The sequence below is a fragment of the Canis lupus genome, chromosome 16 (genome assembly GCF_003254725.2).
Source record: "Canis lupus dingo isolate Sandy chromosome 16, ASM325472v2, whole genome shotgun sequence".
In the NCBI taxonomy this organism is placed as follows: domain Eukaryota; kingdom Metazoa; phylum Chordata; class Mammalia; order Carnivora; family Canidae; genus Canis; species Canis lupus.
Genome location: NC_064258.1, coordinates 11,130,596 through 11,151,266, shown reverse-complemented (window position 1 = coordinate 11,151,266; position 20,671 = coordinate 11,130,596). Strand labels below are relative to the sequence as shown.

The window sequence follows — 20,671 nt, the reverse complement described above, 5'->3', positions numbered from 1 at the left end:
TCTCAGCAAAGACAAAGAAGAAATGAGAATGAAGTCAAAAGTTTAGAACTGAAAAATTAAAAATTAAAAAAACTGGCATGCCTGGGTGGCTCAGTTGGTAAAGTGTCCCACTCTTTTTTTTTTTTTTTTTTTTTTCCCACTCTTATTTCAGCTCTGGTTGTGGGATCGAACCCTGTGTCAGGCTCTGCGCTGAGTATATGAGTCTGCCTGAGATGGTCTCCCTCCTTCTCCCGCTGCCTCTCCACCCTGCTCGTGCTCTCTCTAAAAAACAAACAAAAAACTGGTGGAAACAACCTGAATGGAGGTCTCTACAGTACAATAGAGAGGAAAGAATCTATGACCTTGAGGTCACTCCGAATCCCAAAAAATGGAGAGATTGAAGAACACCATGAACAAAGCATCAGGGAATGTGAAGCTGGCAACAGGTCTGACGTTGGCACCACTGGAGACTCAGAAACAGAGGGGTGGGGCTGAGTAAGTATCTGAAATAAGAAATATCGTCTGTAGGAATAAATGTAGTTGAGGAGGTGAGAGACCTGTCCTCTGAAAACTCCAATATGTTGATGAAAGAAATGGAAGACAACACAAAGAAATGGAAAGATACCATGCTCATGGACTGGAAAAATTACCTATCAAAATACCAGGGGCACTTTTCACAGAAATAGAGCAATCAACCCTGAAATTTACATGGAACCACAGACCACAAATAGCCACAGCAGTATCCCGAAAGAAGAATAAAGCTGCAGGTGTCATACTGCCTGATTTCAAACCACGCTGCCAAAGCTGTAGTGATCCAGACACTATGGTGCTGGCATAAAAACAGAATAGACCAATGGTACAGAACAGAGCCCAGAAACAAACCCATGCCTACAAAGGAGCCCAAACTATATAGTGAGGAAAGGACAGTCTCTTCAACAAATGATTTTGGGAAAACTGAACAGCCACATGCAGAAGACCACATTCTTACTCCATACACAAACATAAACTCAAGGGGATCCCTGAGTGGTGCAGCAGTTTGGTGCCTGCCTTTGGCCCAGGGCGCGATCCTGGAGACCCGGGATCGAATCCCACGTCGGGTTCCTGGTGCATGGAGCCTGCTTCTCCCTCTGCCTATGTCTCTGCCTCTCTCTCTCTCTGTGTGACTATCATAAATAAATAAAAATTAAAACAACAACAACAACAAAAAAAAACAAACATAAACTCAAAATGGATGAAAGCCAGAATGTGAGACCTTTTACTCCTAGAAGAAAACACAGGCAGTAATTCCTGGAGATCAGTCTTTGTGAGTTTAGGGATCTGACACCAAAAGCAAAGATAAACCAGTGGGACTATGTCAAACTAAAAAGCTTCTGCACAGCAACGGAAACCATTAACAATGAAAAGGCAACTCATGGGATTGGAGAAAATAACCACAAATTTTATGTCTGATTAGGGATTCATATTCAAAATATACGAAGAACTGATACAACTCAGCAAGAGCCAAATAATCTAATTAAAAAAATAGGCAGAGGGCCTGAATAGACACTCTTCCAAAGACATGCAGATGGCCAACAAGCACATGGAAATATGCTCCACATCACTTGTCATCAGGGAAATGCTCAAAACCACAGTGAGATCCCACCTCTCACCTGTCTGGATGGCTCAAAAGAACAACACAGGAAACAACACGTGTTGGTAAGGATGCAGAGAAAGGGAAGCCCTCGTGCATTGTGGGTAGGAATGCAAACTGGTGTAGTCACTGTGGAAATCAGTATGGAGGGTCCTCAGAAAGTGAAAAATAGGAAAACCACGTGACCCAGTAATCCCACTTCTGAGTATTTATCCTAAGAACACAACATCACTAACTCCAAGAGGATACATGCACCATTACTGCAGCATTATCTGCAATAGCCCAGACACAGACACAACCCAGGTATTTATCAGTGGAGGATGGGTAAAGACATGGTATATATATACACAATGGAGCATTATTCAGAAATCAAAGAGGAATTCTTGCCATCTGTGACACATGTATGGATCTTGAGGGCATCACACTAAGTGAAATAACTCAAAGACAAATATCACATGATCTCATTTGTATGTGAAACCTAAAACAAGACAAAACCCAAACTCATAGATACAGAAAACATATAGGTGGTTGCCAGAGGTGAGGGGTGGGATGCGTGGGTAAAAGGGGTGAAGGTGGTTAAAAAAATACATCATGTTTGAAAAGCCCCCAAATGTGTCAAAAGCTATAAATTTACAGGTTTGAGAAGCTGAATGATGCCGAGTCACCTGGGTGGGGGAAAGATAATTTTCTCCGCCGATGGTGTCCGTGTGTAACAAACTCCTTCCTTGCCCCACATGCAGAAATTAACTCCAGTGGGTCATAGATGCAAAGAGCTTTGAGGAAAACATAGGAGCAAGAAAATGAAACTTTTGTGCTTCAAAAACATCAAGAGAGTGAAAACTCCATAGAGAGAAAATATTTGCAAATCACATACCTGATCAAGGGCTTGTATCCACAATATATAAAGAATTCTCACAATTCAATGATAAAAAGACAATCCAGTTTAAAAACAGGCAGAAGATTGTTGTAAATATTTCTCCAAAGAAGACATACAAAGTGCCAACAAACACATTTGCAGATGATGGACATCATTAGTCATTAGGGAAATGCAAACTGAAACCAGTTCACACCCACTTTGATGGCTAAGATAGAAGGGAGACGAGCTAGTGTCCATGAAGAGGTGGGACAACTGGAACTCTCAGATATCACTGACAAAAGGTCATATGGTACAACAACCTTGGAAAACAATCTGGTGGGTCTAAGGGTATGCAGAGCTACCAGGTGACCCCACAATTCCACTCTGGGTTACATGCCATATGGAAACCTGGGCCCAGAGCAGCATCACGTATAACAGCCAAAAGGTATAAATAATTCAAATGTTCCTCCCCTGATAAATGGGTGAATTAGACTTGCCAGAGCCATATACTAGGTATTGCATGGCCATCACAGGGATGAAGTCCTGATAACAGTATGACTGACAGCTGCTTAGGGCTGAGGAGGAGGGGCAGGGGCGTGACAGCTAACGGACACAGAATTTCATGGATAGAACACGATAAAATGTTCTACGATTGTGGCAGGAGCCGCACTGTCTGTTCCACTGTATGCTGTAAGTGGACCACGCTGTAAGTGGACCAAGGGTGCAGTGTGTGAGTTACATTTCAATAAAGCTGTTACAACAAACAGAGAAGAGCTGAGCAAACCCTTAACAGGCTGAACCCAAAGACATCCATGCCAAGGCACCTCACACAGAGCTTCTAGGAATGGAAGACAAAGGGAAGTCTTCCTGTAGAGCAAACTCCAGGCCCAGAGGTCTCCTCCTGCAAGGCTGCACGGAGTGTTTACAGAGGAGGTGACCCCAGTCCTACACAGACTTGTCTGGAAAACCGAGGAGGAGGGAGCAGTCCCCAACTTAACCTGACCAGGTCAGCACGACCCTGACACCAAAACCAGGCAGATGCGACAAGAACACATGAGTTACAGACACAAGAGTCCACACTCAGGATGGGATCCGCCACCAGCAAAGCACAGGATCATCTTAACAGACATAGTAAAGCATCTGACAAAAACTACCATCCGTTTGTGATAAATTCCATCCATGAATCAGGAACAGGAGGGAGCTCTCTGAGCCTGCAAGGATGCAGACAGAGCACCTGCAGCAAGGACCTCGGTGAATCACCAAAAACGGATGCTTTCCTCTTAAATGGGGAACAAGGGAGGGATGTCCACTCTCCCGTGTCTGAACTGTGTGGGCCCTGTGGTGAGAAAGGGGAACACAAGGCATTTATGTACAAGCACTGGAAAGGAAGAAACAGAACCTTCTCTTGTGGAGATGTGACTGTTCATACAGAGATTCCATGGTATCACAAACAGATTAGAAAAATGAGCTTAACAAGGCTGTGGGGTACAAAATGCAAAACTGAATTCTATTTCTATATCCTGACAACAATCAGAAATGGAAATTTTAAAGAAGTATCATTTATCATAGCCCCCAATCAATTAATATTTAGAAGCAAGTCTCACAAAAGACATGCAGGATCTGTATGCTGAGAACTACAAAATACCTATGAGAGGAACAAAAAAATAAAAATAAAAATAATGCAGAGACTTGCTGTATTCTCAGGTTAGAAGGCTCAGTATTGCGAAGGCTGCAATTCTTCCCAAACTGACGTACTGACTCCACATACTTCTACTCAAAATATTAGTGGAGTTTTTTTGGTGGAAATCGACAAGCTGATTATAAAATTTGATGAAAAAACTAGTAACAGAACTGTGAGAACAACTGTAAATAATGAAGTTGGAGGATTCGGGCCACTGAATGGCAGTACCACAGTTGTCCAGGGGGCACAGTGTTGGCAGGAAGCAGAGAGGACGGGTCTGCAGACACGTGCTCAATTCACTTCCAGCAAAAACAGTCCTTTCCACAGATTGCCCCGAAACAAGAGATACGTACACCCATCCCCAAACCCCAAATACAACCCAGACTTACACACAAAATATGAAACTATAAAACTTCCTCAGTCAGGCAAACTTTCTTTAGATCTGACATAAAACACATGATCCACAAGAGAAAGAAAATCATAAACTGGACTTCACCGACATCAAATACCTCTGGGTTTGTTAAAGTGAAAGGTAGGAGAACAAAGATAAGGCACGAAATGGAAGGAAATCTTTGCAAACACATCTCTGATATAAGGGACTCGTGTCCAAAACTCTGTAGTTTTAGCAATAAAACCAGCAGCCTCCCCCTGACCCCTCCTGCAGAGAATTCATGGTGGCTGGTACGCACCAGAAACAACACCTCCCGTCTTCAGCCTTTAGGAGAAGGAAGAGTGAGCCGCACGCGACACTGCAGGCTGCAGGAGTTCTGGGAAATAGGCCGGTTCTGGTAAAGTCTATCAGACCGTTAGGGTGTGTGCACCCAGTAGTCCCAGCAACAGGTACGTGCAGAGTGAGAAACAGATAGACAAGCCATCATTTGTCTATGAACCTTTACGCTGACTTCAATCCTAACTGCCAAAGCTGGGAATGCTCCAAATTCCCACCCACTGTGGCGAGCGACCGTGCAACTGAGTGCCATGCAGCAACCGGAGGAAAAGACCCCACAAACACAGATGTGCGCCAAGGGGTGTCGCCAGGGGAGCCAGTACTGCAGGGCTCCGTTCACCTGTCACTGTGGCGGCAGGTGGGGAGAGGGCGGCAGGTGCCCATGTGTATCTGTCCCAGCCTGGAGGAGTGCGCACTAGCACCGCTGGACTCTACCGTGTGGAGCCATTCCTGTGTCTACACTCTAGACTACGTGTTGTTGCCTGCGGACGCCTCTCACAACTGGACTGGCACAAAATGTTGCAGGTGCCTGGCAGCTCTATTTGCCAGGATCCTGAAGAGGTTATCTTTTACGGTCTCCTGGGACGGAGCTCACCCCAGCCTGGAAACTGCTCTCGGGAAATTCTAAGTTACCCTGTGTCTTAGGCTTCCAATGACTCTGACTCACCTCTGCTGCCACTCCTCCAGAGTGAGGAGAGTTCTCCTGTTAGCACTGCAGGCTCAGCCCACAAGCAAGGAGTCTTGTAGTGACAGGTTTTTTGTTTGGTTTCTAGACCTTTCTGTGTTTTTGGCTTTTTTTCAAAATTCTTTCTGATACTGTTCTTTGAAAGAAAGCAGATCGAATGCTGACTCTCAAGCAAGCTCTTCATTCACTCTCTGCTCCAGGCTCTCTTCTGGAGAATGGGAAAGATCCTGCCCAGGGCTCGGGTGGCTTCGGTATTGGCTAATGTGAGCGCCTAGCCTGGTGCCTGGCACACAGCAGGTGCTTGATGAGTGACAGCTGTGATCACACTGCACGTTATGTTGGTACCCGATGACGTGCCTGACCGTGCAGATTTTGAGCTCTCCTGCCTTATGGCAGAAGGGCCACCATGTCTGCTTTGATGTTTGCATTCTCCTGGCTCCCTCTCTGCGCCCTGCTGGGACAGTGCAATCGTCCCCTGTTCCTCTACACCCTCTGCAGATAGAAAAAATCACCTTTGGAAATGAAACTATCTTGCCACTCCCTCACTCTGGTCCTTCCAGCAGCCTCCCGATGCATGGAGGGCCCCAAGGGAGCTGGCCGATGGCCCCGTTCCTTCCTCTGGACACAGAGACTCCTTCCCTGCCTGGATCCCAAGGCCCCATCATTTGTCTACCTGACTGTCAGTTTGCATTTAAAGATCAAATCTGGGGATCCCTGGGTGGCTCAATGGTTTAGTGCCTGCCTTTGGCCCAGGGCGTGATCCTGGAGTCCCGGGATCAAGTCCCGCATCAGGCTCCCTATATGGAGCCTGCTTCTCCCTCTGCCTGTGCGTCTGCCTCTGTGTCTCTCACGAATAAATAATAAAATAAAATCTTTAAAAAAATTAAAATATAAATAAGTAAATAAAAAATATATATACATACACACACACACATATAAATATATATAAACACACACATACATACATACATATGTTAAATCCTCTGGGAAACGTGCTGCCCGACCAGCATCCGTAGGCCCCCACCCCACATTGGACCCCAGCTCTGAGGCGGCAGGGAGCATGCCCTCACTCTGCTGGAACCTAGCACAGCACCTACATGCAAAGGCCTCAGTATCTGTCACAGGACAGTTCACAGGAGCTGGCGACAGGCACCCTTGGGTACAGCCGCCAGAAGTAACAGACACATCAGGATTATGTAAGAACGGCCGAAATATTCCCTTACAGGAGTGTTCATTATGGCATTACTTAAAACAGTGCAAAATGAGAATCCTAAAAGTCTAACAACATGGCAATGTCTGTTTTATGAAACAATCTATGACAGATATTTACACTAAAATTAATATTTTCAGGGGTACCTGGGTGGCTCAGTGGTTGAGCATCTATCTACTTTCAGCTCAGGTCATGATCTTGCAGTCCTGGGATCGAGCCCAGGAGTCTGCTTTCCCTCTCCCTGCTTGTGCTCTCCCTCTCTCTCAAATAAAATCTTCAAAATTAATATTTTAAAAGTACATAAGAACATGAGAAAATAATGAGATGAGTAAGAAAGGAGCATACTGAAGAACCTCAGTTTCTTCAATATGAACCGCCATCTATATGCCCTCGTGGGGCTGAAATAATATATTCTAAAGTAGTATCATGATCTTGAATAACGTCATCAAAATCTCTCCTTTTTAAAAAGATATCTTTTGTGTTGCCCACATCTTTCATAAAAGACACACGTACATGATCAGAGAACAACTGTCCTAAATAATCGAGGCATGTCATTCTAAGTAAGATGACGTGAGCACAGGGTGCCCTCAGGAGGAGCCTCAGTTACCTGATTGTTGACGACCACGTGGACGGTGCCGTGAGTCGTATAAGAGGGCAGGTCACTCAGGTGGAAGGTCTCGTACACAATGCCTTGGCCGGCAAAGGCAGCGTCTCCATGTAGAAGGATGGACATGACCTGCAGACATGCAAAGGAAACCCGAAATCCAACACAGTCCCGACCATCATGGCTACAGGGCATACCAGAGACTAAGTCACAATGTGCTTTTCAAAAATGAATGCATTTTGAAAACCTGTCAAACTTAGAAACAAAGTGGGAGGAGAACAAGACCCCCAAGCCCCTCCTGGGTCCTGACCCGCTCCATCTGCACACCTGCCACTCTGCCACTGTCTGCTGCAGAGCCCGTGGATGTCACGCTGGCATAGCCTGTGGGACCCTCCCACCAGGAGAGCAACTCTGGGGGGCTCTGACTGGGAGTAGTTCATTGCCTCTCCTGTCTCCACCACCTGGACAAGCCTTGGGCTCCAGCATCCTTCATGACCAGGCTCAGTACACTCCATCCTGGGAGATACCCCAGTTGGCCTGACCCATGCCAGCTTGTGTCCTTGTGGTCGCCTGGGCAGGGAGTTGGCTTTGTGTCTCCCTTCCACTCACTGTTCCCCTCAGTCAGGAGAACAGCAGCAGCATCTGAGAACCTCTGGGTCCCGCTCCTCACCAAGCCCTGCCCAGCAGCTGCAGTGGCCTCTCTAGGGCGCTACCAGGTGTCACTCTCACATGTATCTAGTGGCGATCTGCAAGACCCTCTCCTTCTTGCCTTTTATTTGTATTCATGTGTGCTTAGGGGTTTCTAGCTTATTCAATTGCTGTAACTGACTCATCAGAGTGACTTTGCCATCTGGACGGCGGCTCTCTGGCACGGTAGAGCCTTCAGCCTTATGCTGAGCGGCCCCGTGGCCTGGAAAGAGATACTTCTCCAGGAGCCTGCTTCCTTCAGCAGGGACAACAGGTAAGACCAGGCTGCACATACAGGTGTCTCTCAGCGACTGTGTGTGCAGCATAACGGCAATGCTGCTGAGTGCAACCCGACCCTGTTCTGTGTGCTCCTCCCTCCACATCCACAAATACTTCCTACGCTGTGAAACACAGCTACTGCTCCCTTGGATGCTTTCGTGTGTCCCGCCAGGAAGGGAAAGTCTACGATGTCCTCTTAGGGGACAAAATGTAGATCTACTCAATAGCACCCTTTGTGTCCTGCCTCTGGATGCAGGGATGTTTGCTAGGACAGGTTTGTTCAGGGGCATCCTCAGAGGCACGTAGGAAGGTCACAGGGAGTCCAGCCAACGCCTTCTCTGCACATACTCAGCCTCCCGCTGTTGGGTGCTTCGGGGAGAGCCTCCTGTCCAGGTCTCCTGGGGAAGCCGCTGGGACCCTTGCCAGGCAGCAAGGCTGTCCCCCGAGGCTCTCTCAGTGTGGCGCTGGCTGCCGCTCCTTGCGTCTGACAGCACCCCAGTGCCCGATCTAGACCTTGGCAGGAGCAAGTCTCTGGGTGGGCTGCTTCCCCATGAACACCCCAGGGGCCAAACCAGGTCAGGCCCCATCCTGTCCCAGGTTATGCAACAACCCTGGTTACGTGGACAGAGGATAAAGATGTTTTCTTAAATGAGAAAGGTAGGTTAACAGCTCCAGATCCCTAAATTCCGTTTAGCAGAAATCAGCTAATTGCTGGGGGTTTCAGACGAGCAGCGAGAACAGGCATGAAGGGGTGTGGGGTCTGGATCCATGGCTGAGGGTGGGCAAGGGCTGGAGTGGCTCCCACGGAGGGGTGGGTCCTCAAGGGGTGGGCAGCGTGCACTAGGAAGAGCCCTCCCGAAAACAAGGGCCTGGGGAGCACCGGGGCTGACCAGCCTCTCCTGACCTTGCAGCTCACAGCAGGACTGATCCGTGCCAGCATCCGGAGCAGTTCAAATGTTCTCTTTGGCCCTCACCTAGTTATTCACTGCTTTCCAGGACGTGTCTAGCACTCTGGGTGAGTGCTGCTTGAGGGGCTTTTTGTCTGTCACTCACAAATGAAGACATTGCACAGACTTTCCTGCAATCTCCTTCCCCTGCCTAGCTCCAAATGCCCAGGCCAGTGTCCTCGCCAAGGATGACAGGATGATGGCTAACCTTGGCCACTGTGTCGGTGCTGCTCCCAGAGGCTGCACAGGAGGCCCGCCCTTCTCTGGAGTTTGACCTTCACACCTTGACATCTTCCCCGTGGTCCGTGCCCTTTCTCTGTGAGGGCAGGAGTGCCTGCAGCACAGGACCCACTTCCTGTCCCCGACACCACGCCTAGCCCACACCGATTGCTGCTGATGGCAGCTTCCTGTGTCACCCTCCGAGCGCAGTCTAGCAGACTTACAGTATTTTAAATTATAGAACCGGTAAGCTAATGCTTGGTACCAGCCCTAAAAAGTTGGCCTCCTCTAAGGGCACCCCTGGGCCAGCATGCCCCGCTCTGCCCACAGCACCCCCCAGTCTACCTCCACCTCACCTCTGCCTTTCACCTCCAGAGTAAGTTCTTTCTTGCAAGCCCGGCTTCACCGGGGGTGTGAGGATGGGATTGCCCCCCCCCCCCCCCCCCCCCCGCATCCCTGCCTGTCTCTGCTGCTTCAACCCAGGAGGGGGCACCTCTGGCAGCATGGCTGTATCGCGATCTAGAATTCCTCCAAAGTCTGTCCAGAATACGTTGTTAAACTGCAGAAACCTGAGGTGGGAGACATGATGGGCTCAGAGCCCATCCTGGACACTGTGGCCTCAGGGTTGTCCTGGCTGATCCCTGCGGCCTTACCTTCTTCCCCTCCGTGTCCCCGCAGTAAAACTGCTCGGCCTTCGTCTTGCCCATCACCACCGGGTCGGCAGCCTCGAGGTGGGAAGGGTTCGCTACCAGCGACAGGGTGATGTTCCTGTCGGTCACACGGTTGATCCGCCGGTGGTACATGCCCAGGTGGTACTTCACGTCCCCAGAACCCTGACACACAGACACAGGGTCTTTATCCTCAGTGGGAGATGCTTAGGCTTCACGATGGCTCTGCTCTGTGCCACTTCTATCCCAGAACCCCATTCCCGAAGGCGTGGTGGGAAGGTGTTTCCCGGGATGGCTCCCCCCATGGCTCTGGGAGGAGGGGCACATCCTTGCCCCCAGTGGGAGGGCTGTGGGGGCCACCTGGCCACTGGCCACCTGTGTATGGTGTGGAAGCCCCGGCCCCCAGGAAAGGGAGGGCTGTTCTGAGTGACAAGTGGAGCTGAGGGTCTCCAGTGGCTGACCTGTGCTGGATGTTCTGAAAGAAAACAGGTGCCTCACCTCATCAGCTGCCTCCAGCTTCGAATCAAACTGGCAGAAAATCTGCTCCAGCTCCTTCCTGATGACATTGGCAAGGACATTCAGCCGCCCCCTGGAACACAGAGGCAGGTGAGCCTGATGCCACAGCAGCGGAGGAGGGAAGGTGGAAAACAAAGGCCATGGGCTGTGGGGGGCCCTCAGCCCTCTGCCTCTGCTATGCCCAGTGGGCTGGAGCCCCAGAGGGTGGTGGTGGTGGGGCCGTGGGGAAGGCCACTGGGGGCGCGTGCATACCTGTGGGGCATCCCCATGATCACGTAGTCCACCCCGTTCTCACTGGACTTGTCGATGATGGTCTTGAGCGCAGGGATCAACACCTCGCACCCTTCTAGACCGAAGCGCTTCTCAGATGACCACTTTCGCTGCAGGAAATCCTCAAACCTGGCCAGGGACCGCCACGTCACTGGGGCCAGTGCCACTCACAGGGGCTGTGGCCCCGCCCCTCCCCCCATGGGCAGAGGGGACAGCCCGCACCTGGTGGACCGCACGAGCCTGGCCAGCAGCGTCCGCTTCTCCTCATTGGTGAACTGCATGATTCCAGGCGTCTCAAACTTTTGGCGGATCCACTGGCACTGCTCCAGGTCGTTGATGAACATGAACTCCACCCCAATGTGCTGACAGTAGGCCATCTGTGTCACACACACGCACACACACCCTGTCAAGGGCTGCTCGCCTGAGGCTGTCCACTGCCTCCTCAGCCAGAAGGTTGGCAGAAACAGGGGCCTCCCTTTGAAGGCAGCAGATCTGGCTGGGCCCGGGGCAGAGACGCACGGCTGGAGGGCGGTGCCAGGTCCAGGCCCACACCATCCTCTCACTTCTAGCAGGGCCACGAGATGCATCCTTCACGTCACACTGAGCCAGTGAGCAGGAAGGGGACAGCAAGAACCATGGGGCCAGCACCACGAGAAAGAAGGGACTGTGTGGCAGTGGGTGACAGAGCTCAGCAGTCACTGAAGATTCACAGGTGTTTAGATTTTAACAACTGACCCTTCCTGGGAAGGCTGGGTCCTACAGAAGCGTGACTGCACACATCACGACACACAGGGTTGGGAATAGAGCAGGGTGTCCATCCACGGCGCTCACATTACAGCTGGGAAGGATGAAGCATGGGCTCAGTGGAAAGGAAACCAGAGTGGAACAGAGGACATGAAGGCACAGGAGGGCCCAGCCTGGGGGGGTTTACATTTTCCTGAGGCAGGTGACCAGGACCCCTCTTCTCCCTCCACCCGCCAGCCATCCCAAATCAGCACAGGAGTTAAAGAAGGAAGCACCTTGGCATGGCAGTAGGGAGATTCTATAGACCCTAAAACACCTCTAGCAGCCACACTGTCCCAGCTGAGGGCGCAAGGCTCTGCTGGTTTCCATGATAGGCATGGAGCCACCTATCACCCTGGACCATTCCTCCTGCCTTCAGAGCAGGGTGGGCATCTGTGCACATAGCACCATGATTAGGAAACAAAGGAAGGACTCTCTGAGCCAAGAATGGGCAAGCACTACAGGCACCATCACCCTGGCCAGGAGAGGAAGGGCTCAGGTGATAAACCCAGACCATGAAGCCCAGGGATGGGGTGGGCTGGGACAATTTCTCTGACGTCAGAGTCAGCATTAGTCCCTGCTTCTGCTTCATGGTATGCAGATCCACTTGAGCCCCAAAACGGGTCGAAGGCCCCACCAGGGTGCCTGTTGACAGGAACCTCCTCCTTCAGCTTAACACAGGTCTTTCTTGGGGCTTGAATGTGACCTGCAAGGTGAGGCGGGGGAGGTCTGGCGGGGAAAGAGGAGGGAGGGAGGAGGAGGGAGAGAAGGGAGGAAAGTGGAGGGTGGGGGAGGGAGAGGGAGGGAAGAGGACGCAGGGGAGGATGGGGAGGGAGACCCACACCCCTTACTCCCAGGGAACACTATTTCCCTGACCTGAACTCCTTAAAAGCTAGAAAAAAAAACTAGCAACTCTCTTGTGTCGATCACCATCAGCATGAGTTTAGCTATTAACTTGGATGCGTGATGACTGGGGCCCTGGATCACGTGTTGTTTTTCCTAGTCTTGGCTCAATCCCCAGGAGAAAAGGCCGAGCGTTTTCAGGGGCTGGTTCTCAGTTCCTCTGTCCAGAACTTTTCAGAGGCCACAGTGTCCCAGGCCAGCCTGTGGTCCTGGCAGCTCATGCCAGCAGCCCAGTGTGCACACATGTGTGTGAACCTCCACACCATTGCTGGCAAGTGTGCCCCGACACCTGGAAGCCATGAGCATGGCTCACGGGTTGGCATGTGGGCACCCTGGGGTCAAGAGGGGCAGTGGCCAAGGTCTCACATAGCAAGAGCCCACCTCCTGGGCTGCAAGTGACAGCAGAGGGCTTTGCCCTTCCTAATGCTGGGGGTTGGGGCCACCGGGACTCAAGGCTGAGGAGATCAAGCACAGGGCTCTGCACACCCCTAGAAACATGGCTCAGGAGGAGGGCTGGGCTCCCCTCTGGAGACGTGTGGGAAGGGAAGGGGGCAGGAGCACCATGCCAGCCCTTACGAAGACTGCCCCAATCTCTGCTTTCCACAAACAGACTGGCCCAGGTGCCTGGGACACCTACGGGGTGGGGCCCACATGGCCTAGGCCCACAGACAGGCTCATCTGGAGAAGGACTAGTCTCCAAGGGGTGCAGTTTCTGAGGTCTGAGCCAGGGGAGCCCCCAGTCAGTAATGTCCCAGAGAAACAGAACATAACCATCTGTGACATTTAAATTTTTCTAACAGACAGGAATTAATTCTCAGCCTGTGTCTGATCAAGGTATCAATACTAGTTATCTCCTCAAGATCTAAGTCCCTCAGGTATTCTGCATGCTTCCAGAACTCAAGGACCGCATGGGGCTGGGGGCCACTCCTGGACGGAGTGGATCCAGACACTGCAGGCAGTGGTAAGGCCCAGTGTAGACCCAGAGGACCCCCTTGGCTAATCCTGCCCATCCCTCCCCACCCCTCCCTGACACACACACCCCTCCCCACCCTTCCCTGACACGTCCATTCCTCCCCTCTCTTGCCTGACGCCCACACCTCTCCCTGTGTCCACACCCTCATGTTGCACCAGGTCACAGTGTCAACATTTTCCCCTTACAGCCTAGAAGTGATGAAGGCCAAGCTGAAATATTGACACCACAGGATGCAAGTCACAAGTTAAAGACAATGTCATCAATAGACACTTAGACCTTTCTAGATTGTCACAGTCACAGCCACATGTGGTACCACCCATGGGAGCATTCTGATCAGATCCCACTGGCTGGAGTAAGATCCCCTTTATCACAACTGAGTCATAGGGCTGGGTACGAGCAGTAGTGCTGGTGCCTGGCGTGGAGAGCCCTACTATTGGGTATCGTGCAGCTGGGGCTTGCCAGGGACACCAGGTGCCACCCACGATCCAGAGCGTGCATGCCAGGCAGTGCCCCAGGTAACTGCATGATCCACTCTGAGGAGCCTTGTTCCAGAGTACTTGTTTCCTTCATTTTATTTATTTATTTATTTATTTATTTATTTATTTATTTATTTATTTATTTATTTATTTATTTAAAGATTTTATTTATTTATTCATGAGAGACACAGAGAGAAAGAGAGGCAGAGACACAAGCAGAGAGAGAAGCAGGCTCCATGCAGGAAGCTCGACATGGGACTCGATCCCAGGTCTCCAGGATCACACCCCAGGCTGCAGGCGGTGCAAGCCACTGTGCCACGGGGGCTGCCCCTCCTTTATCTATCTTAATGGGCAGCACAGGCACGGACCCCCCACACCCTGTACAGATGAGGGGCTAGACAAAGACTGGCAGGTGGCAGTAGACCCCTGTGTAGCTGTGGTGCGTGTGCGGCAACCAGCAGGCTCTGTGCCAACCACGGCCGGAAAGGAGAAGGAAAAGAAGAAAACACCAGAAGTGTGGTGCAAGCAGACAGACCTCTGGGGGCAGAGACACTGGGCAGCCTGGGGCCCAAACCTGGTCCCTGACGGCAGAATGCGGGTTCTGGGGGACCTCGCACACCTGAAGTGAGCTCCCACTGAGATTGATGTGCACAGAAATGCTTTATCTCTGCTATCACTGACGGTAAAAATAAAAAGCATGAATTTTTTATCTACCAAATGAAAAAAATGTTCCCCTCTCTCTTACACTGAGAAGGAAACCAGAGAACCAAGACAAAGAACCACCTAGTCTGGAGGCCTCCTGCCAACACAGGTGAAAAACAAGTACATGAGGTTTCTGTCCCCTTACCTCCAGCCGCCGGATGATCTCCCGCAGAGGAAGTGCTGACTCCTGCCCCCCAATGAACGTGGTGGTGGGCAGGTGGAAGACCTTGTCCAGATCAGACTCGTCCAGGCCGTAGAACCCTGCAGGGCGAGGAGAGACGGGCACAGCCACGAGGGGACCACAGTTTATGGAAAGGGGAAGGGACTCCCCGGAGGAGAGAAAAGAAAAGAGGAAAAATCATAAAAACCTCTGATATAGGTGAAAATTAGTAATATTTTACAGTCAGAAACACAAATTTTAGCAACAAACAGAAGCTGAGAATATTACTAGCATCACAGCTAAATGAGAATAAAATTCATATTATGTGTATTAGTCCAGGGCACCAACTATTCATGATTTAGAAGAAAATGTATTTCAAGGTCCCAGAGACACCAATTTTGACTTGAAAAGGCACTGGGTAAGTTAATCGGAAAGCAAATAGGCAGTAGTTAAGGAGGAATTTCAAGTGGAAACTGAGGAACTGGTGTAGAACAGGCCCAGCGTCCTGTGTGAGGAAGTGACCGGGAGCTGGGGGCCTGAGGCAGGGAACGCGGCCAGCCTGGACCCACAGTGCCCGCCCCCTTCTCCCAACCATCCGTTGGCATCCATTTTGCACCCATCCTGCACACGGTAGGCAGCAGGCGCCCCCCAGGGCCCCGCTCACACAGATCGCCTGACTAATCCCTAGCATGTCCCGCAGTGCCGGCTAGGCAAGGCAACTCAGCTGAGAGCGTATTTCCAACTGACAGAAACGTGAAGGAAGGACTCTTCCTCAGGCATGAGGTGCTTGTTTCATGTCACAGTGACTGTCGAGAAAGAGACTGGAAGGGCTGTTGGGCAATACAGGAGGCTGGGCTCCCGCCAGCTCTGAAAGCTAATGTGTGTGGGAGGAGGCAGAGGCGCCACTTCACACCAACAAGCTGGACGCCAGAATGCCACAGCCTGGGACACCCGGCTGTGCAAGGTCACACAGTCCTTGTTCCTGCCTAACTAAGAGTCACCGGGAGAAGTGCCGGGAGTGGGACTCGGGCTGCTGCAGGCAGACACAGCTGTGTGTCTGAACCGCTGGAAGCTTGTAGAAGCGCACATTTCCAGGCCTCACCCCAGCGCTGACTCCCTGGTCACGTGGGGGCCAGGAATCCCTAGGTGATCCCATCCAAGCTGCCGTGGGGACCACAGTCTGCATGCATTTAACATTTTGGCACACATTTTTAAAGTCTTAGAACTCTTTTCTAAACCCCTTTCTGCTTAAAAGTCTTTTCTAAACCCCTTTCTGCTTTACTGAAACAAAAGCAACCTGGCTTTTTCATATGGGGGCAGTGAAGGCAGTGGTGGCTTGCGTAAACACACGCAGCGGTTTCCTGCTGCCATTCTATCCAGAATGAGAACGGTCCACCGCATAGGTCTGGTGAGGCTCCAGGTGCTCAGTGCCCAGCTCGTGGTATTAAGGGATGGCAGCCAGAATCATATGGGGGGCATTTTTCCTAGCTGATGAGAACACCAGGTGTGCACATTGCCGGGAATGCTCTGATCCAGAGAACTTCAGCTTGTCAGGACCTTTGAGTGGGAAGAGCCCCCAGCCTCGACATGCATATGGCTCTTTGCCCTGGTCACCCTGTGCTAACTACTCTTGGGCTGCCCTGATGAGCCTCCAAACGGCCGGCCATGCTTCTACATTCTTTAGTCACATGAGAAACTGAATCTTAGACACCCGTGTTCAAAAAGGTGAGCTGACATATTCCTATCTATTCCCCACTAAATGTAACTACAAAGCCCAGACATAGTGGGGAAAACAAACATAAGACAATGCCAGAAGGTGAAGAAGGCTGACCAGCCAGTGAGGTCCCCAGATTTCCTTCCAGGCTTCCATATCCCAGACTTGTAGCAAAGAAAAAGCAACGTGAGAACTCCTCCAGATGCAGACCAAAAAAGCCCCAACAAAAGCTTGGGTCAGGAGCGGGACAGCCAAGCAGGGCAGAGAACTCACACAATGACCATTCATACTACCCAAAACCCCAGCACACACTGCAGTCCAGACGCACCCCCACAGGCTGCGATGCCCTCCAACATCCAGCCCCATCCTGGGCTTTCAGGGAAAGCCCAACAAGGAGCCCAGACTTTGTTCCCTTCAGGAGGTGATACACTGGCCCACTTGCCCATTCCAGCAACAGTGGATGTCCATGGGGACCATGGCTCCTCCCTGTCACAGCAGTGTTCAGATGGGGCCTGCTGTAACAGAGATCAGAGTATGATTCCAAGTCTGCTAATACCCAAGTGTCCTGGCTTCAATAAAAGAATCCCTGACAACAAGAACCAGGAATATCTCTGACTGAATGAGGTAAGATAACCAAGAGACACCACGCCAGCTCCCAGTAGCACGGATGCTGGAACTACCTACTTGGGGTTCTCCAGGAGCTGTCCTCAGGGACAATGTGACAGGGACAGTGGGAAGCTAAGTCTACAAAAACTGAAGATGCAGAAAAAAAACAAATGGTAAAGTCTGAAATGGAAAACGTAACCAACTGAAATAAAGTCGGACATATAGGCTGGAGGGCAGAGGCGAGGGTTGGAGGACAGGGACTTTGAGGACAGAACCATAGAGATGAACCAATCTGAAAAACAGAGATAAATGAAGAAAGCTTCGGGGACATGTAGCATAAACAAAAGACTTTGCGCCCACAAACCCAGAAGGGGAGGAGACAGAGGGACGCCGAGAAAGGGACCTGGAAAATCATGGCTGAAATGCCCCACATATGGCCAGAGACTTCCACCCACAGATCAAAGAAGCAGTGACGGGATGCCTGGGTGGCTCAGTGCTTGAGCATCTGCCTTTGGCTCAGGGTGTGATCCTGGAGTTCCGGGATCAAGTCCCACATCGGGCTCCCTGCATGGAGCTTGCTTCTCCCTCTGCCTGTGTTTCTGCCTCTCTCTCTCTGTGTCTCTCATAAATAAATAAAATCTTAAAAAAAAAAAAAGCGGCAGCAAGAACCTACAGGAGAAACCCAAGTACAACCATGCCAAAACACAGCATAACTGCGCTTCTCAAAATTAAAGACAAAGAAAAAAATCTTGAAAGCAGCCAGAATAAAATGAGGGAGAAGCCACTCGAAGGAGAGAGGATTTCTCATCAAGAACCAGGGGGCAGGGCAGGGGCAGAACACTTTCCCAGAGCGCAAGAGAAGAGCTGTCTCCCCAGAACTGTGTCCAGGGGGCAGCTCGGGTGGCTCAGCGGTTTAGCGCCGCCTTCAGCCCAGGGTGTGATCCTGGATACCCGGGATCGAGTCCTGTGTTGGGCTCCCTGCACGGACCCTGCTTCTCCCTCTGCCTGTGTCTCTGCCACCCCCCCCCCCCGCATAAATAAATATAATCTTTAAAAAAAAAAAAAAAAAAGAACTGTGTCCAGGGACAACACCTTTTAGGAACGAAAGGGAAATGGAGGCATTCTCAGTTGCAGGGAACAGAGAGTCTGTCACCTACAGGAATGGCTACAGAAAGTTCTCTCCAAAGAAATGAAATGACATCTGAGGGGATCTTAGCCACTAGGGCGGAAGACAGAACATGGAATAAAAAGTATGGGTTAATAAAGCAGACTTCCCTTCCCCTTGGGTCTTCTAACTTACAGTTGACAGTTGAGGCCAAACTTATGATGCTGTCTACAGTTCTAAACATGTACAGAAAGTATTTAAAATAATTTTATTTTAAATGAAGAGGGTAAAGGGATATATAGAGAGGTATACTTTCTATATATCATTTGAACTCATCACACAAGGACACCAGTAGATTGTGATAAATTGGATTTATGGATATCTGAAAGAGACTGAAAACTACTAAAATCACAAAGATATGACCAAAAATACTATATGTAAGTAAAATCAGAATTCTAAAATATAGGCTTAAAAACCTAGATAAAGTCAGGAAAAAGGCAGAGAAATGAAAAAGAGGACAAATAAAACACTAGATGTTAGACTTAAGCCCTAGCATATCAATAATTACATTAGATGTAAATAATCTAAATATGCCAATTAGAAGACAAAGGTTGGCAGAGTCGATTAAAAAAAAAAAGACCCAACTATATGGTTGTCTATAAGAAACTCCCTTCAAATATAATGACATAGGCAGACTAAAAGTAAAAGGATGGAAAGATACATCATATAAACACAATCAAAAGCAGAGGTGGCTTGATTATTATCAGATAAAGCAGATATCAGAGCAAAGAAAATTACTAGACACAGGGGGCATTACATGATGAAAATAGATGAATCCATCTAGAAGACACAGCAAGCCCAACTGTACATGCACCCAGTGATGAAGCTACAAAGTTTGTAAACCAAAAATTGAGGATAGAAAGAAGAAACAGAGAAACCCATAGCTACAGTTGGAGACTTCAACTCTTCTCTCAGTAACTCATTGAAAAAGTAAATAGAAAAATCGCCAAGGATGTAGAAGGACTCAACAACCATCAGTTAAAAGCAAACAAAAAACAATAAAATCCCATCAATTTGGTACCGATGGGTGTTTACAGAACACTTCACCCAAAAGTAACAGAATATACATTCTTCCAAGTGCCCATGAAACATAAACCAAGACAGATAATTCACTGGGCCATAAAAAATCCTCAACAAGTTTAGCAGAATTGAAATCACAGAGTGCACTCTCTAATCAGAGTAATAAGAAATCAATAATAGAAAGACATAAGGAATATCTCCAAATTATTGGAAATGAAACACACTCCTAAATAATCCATGGTCACAGAAGAAGTATTAAAGGAGATACCAATACACTGAACTGCATGAAAATGAAAATACAACATACCAAACTTTGTGGAACAGCTAAAGCAGTTCCCCGAGGGAAATTTATAGCAGTTATACACATCACAAGAGAAGAAATGTCTCAAGGTATCCAAATGGCTCAGTCAGTTAAGTTTCTGACTCTTCACTTCGGCTCAGGTCATGTTCTCAGGGTTGTGAGATTGGGCCCCGTGTCAGGCTCTAAGCTCAGCTGGAATCTGCTTGGGATTCTCCCTCTCCCTCTGCCCCGTGCGTGCTCTCTCTTCCTCCCCTCTCTCCTCTTCTCTCTTTGTGTCTAAATAAATAAATAAAATATAAAAAAAAAAAAAAACCAGAGGAAAACCCCAAATTAATAATCTAAGCTCTCACCACAAGACCCTAATAAATGGGAGGGAAAAACCATGCAGAAAGCAGAAGTAAGGAAATAATAAAGAGCAGAAATCTATTGAAACTGTAAGCACCAAAATAGAGAAAAATCAATGAAACAAGGAGCTGGTTCTCTGAAAAGATCAGTAACACTAACAAATCTCTAACAAGACTAACAAAGAAAAAGAGACAAATTACCAATATCAGGAACAAAACAGGATGGCAATACAGACCCCCTGCAGGGTCAACAAGATTCTAAGGGAATACTATGGACAACTCTCTATATATACACATTTGACAACTCAGATGACACGAACCATTCCTAGAACAATACAAACTGCCACTACTCACCCAGTATGAAACAGATAATCTGCAATGGCTCTACAACTATTAAAGATACTGAATTCATAAATAAAAAGCTTCTGAAAAAGGAATCTCCAAACCCACATGGTTTTGTTGGAGAACCTACCAAATGCTTAAAAGAAGAGTTAACACCAGCTCTACAAAATCTCTCTCAAAATAGAAAACAGAGGGATGCCTGGGTGGCTCAGCGGTTGAGCATC

General features: G+C 49.3%; 1 protein-coding gene across 4 annotated transcripts in view; it reads right to left on the bottom strand.

The window, feature by feature from the left end:
* The window catches only part of OGDH (oxoglutarate dehydrogenase), a 69,191-nt gene that overhangs the window by 12,504 nt on the left and 36,016 nt on the right, over nucleotides 1–20,671 (bottom strand). For all 4 annotated transcript variants that reach the window (XM_025433692.3, XM_025433704.3, XM_025433690.3 and 1 more), the window contains 6 exons: nucleotides 14,941–15,056; nucleotides 11,181–11,335; nucleotides 10,941–11,087; nucleotides 10,671–10,761; nucleotides 10,158–10,337; nucleotides 7,376–7,504 (listed from right to left, as the gene is read on the bottom strand). In XM_025433692.3, the coding sequence (XP_025289477.1) occupies nucleotides 7,376–7,504; nucleotides 10,158–10,337; nucleotides 10,671–10,761; nucleotides 10,941–11,087; nucleotides 11,181–11,335; nucleotides 14,941–15,056 (818 nt within the window). The remainder of the gene's footprint in view (nucleotides 1–7,375; nucleotides 7,505–10,157; nucleotides 10,338–10,670; nucleotides 10,762–10,940; nucleotides 11,088–11,180; nucleotides 11,336–14,940; nucleotides 15,057–20,671) is intronic.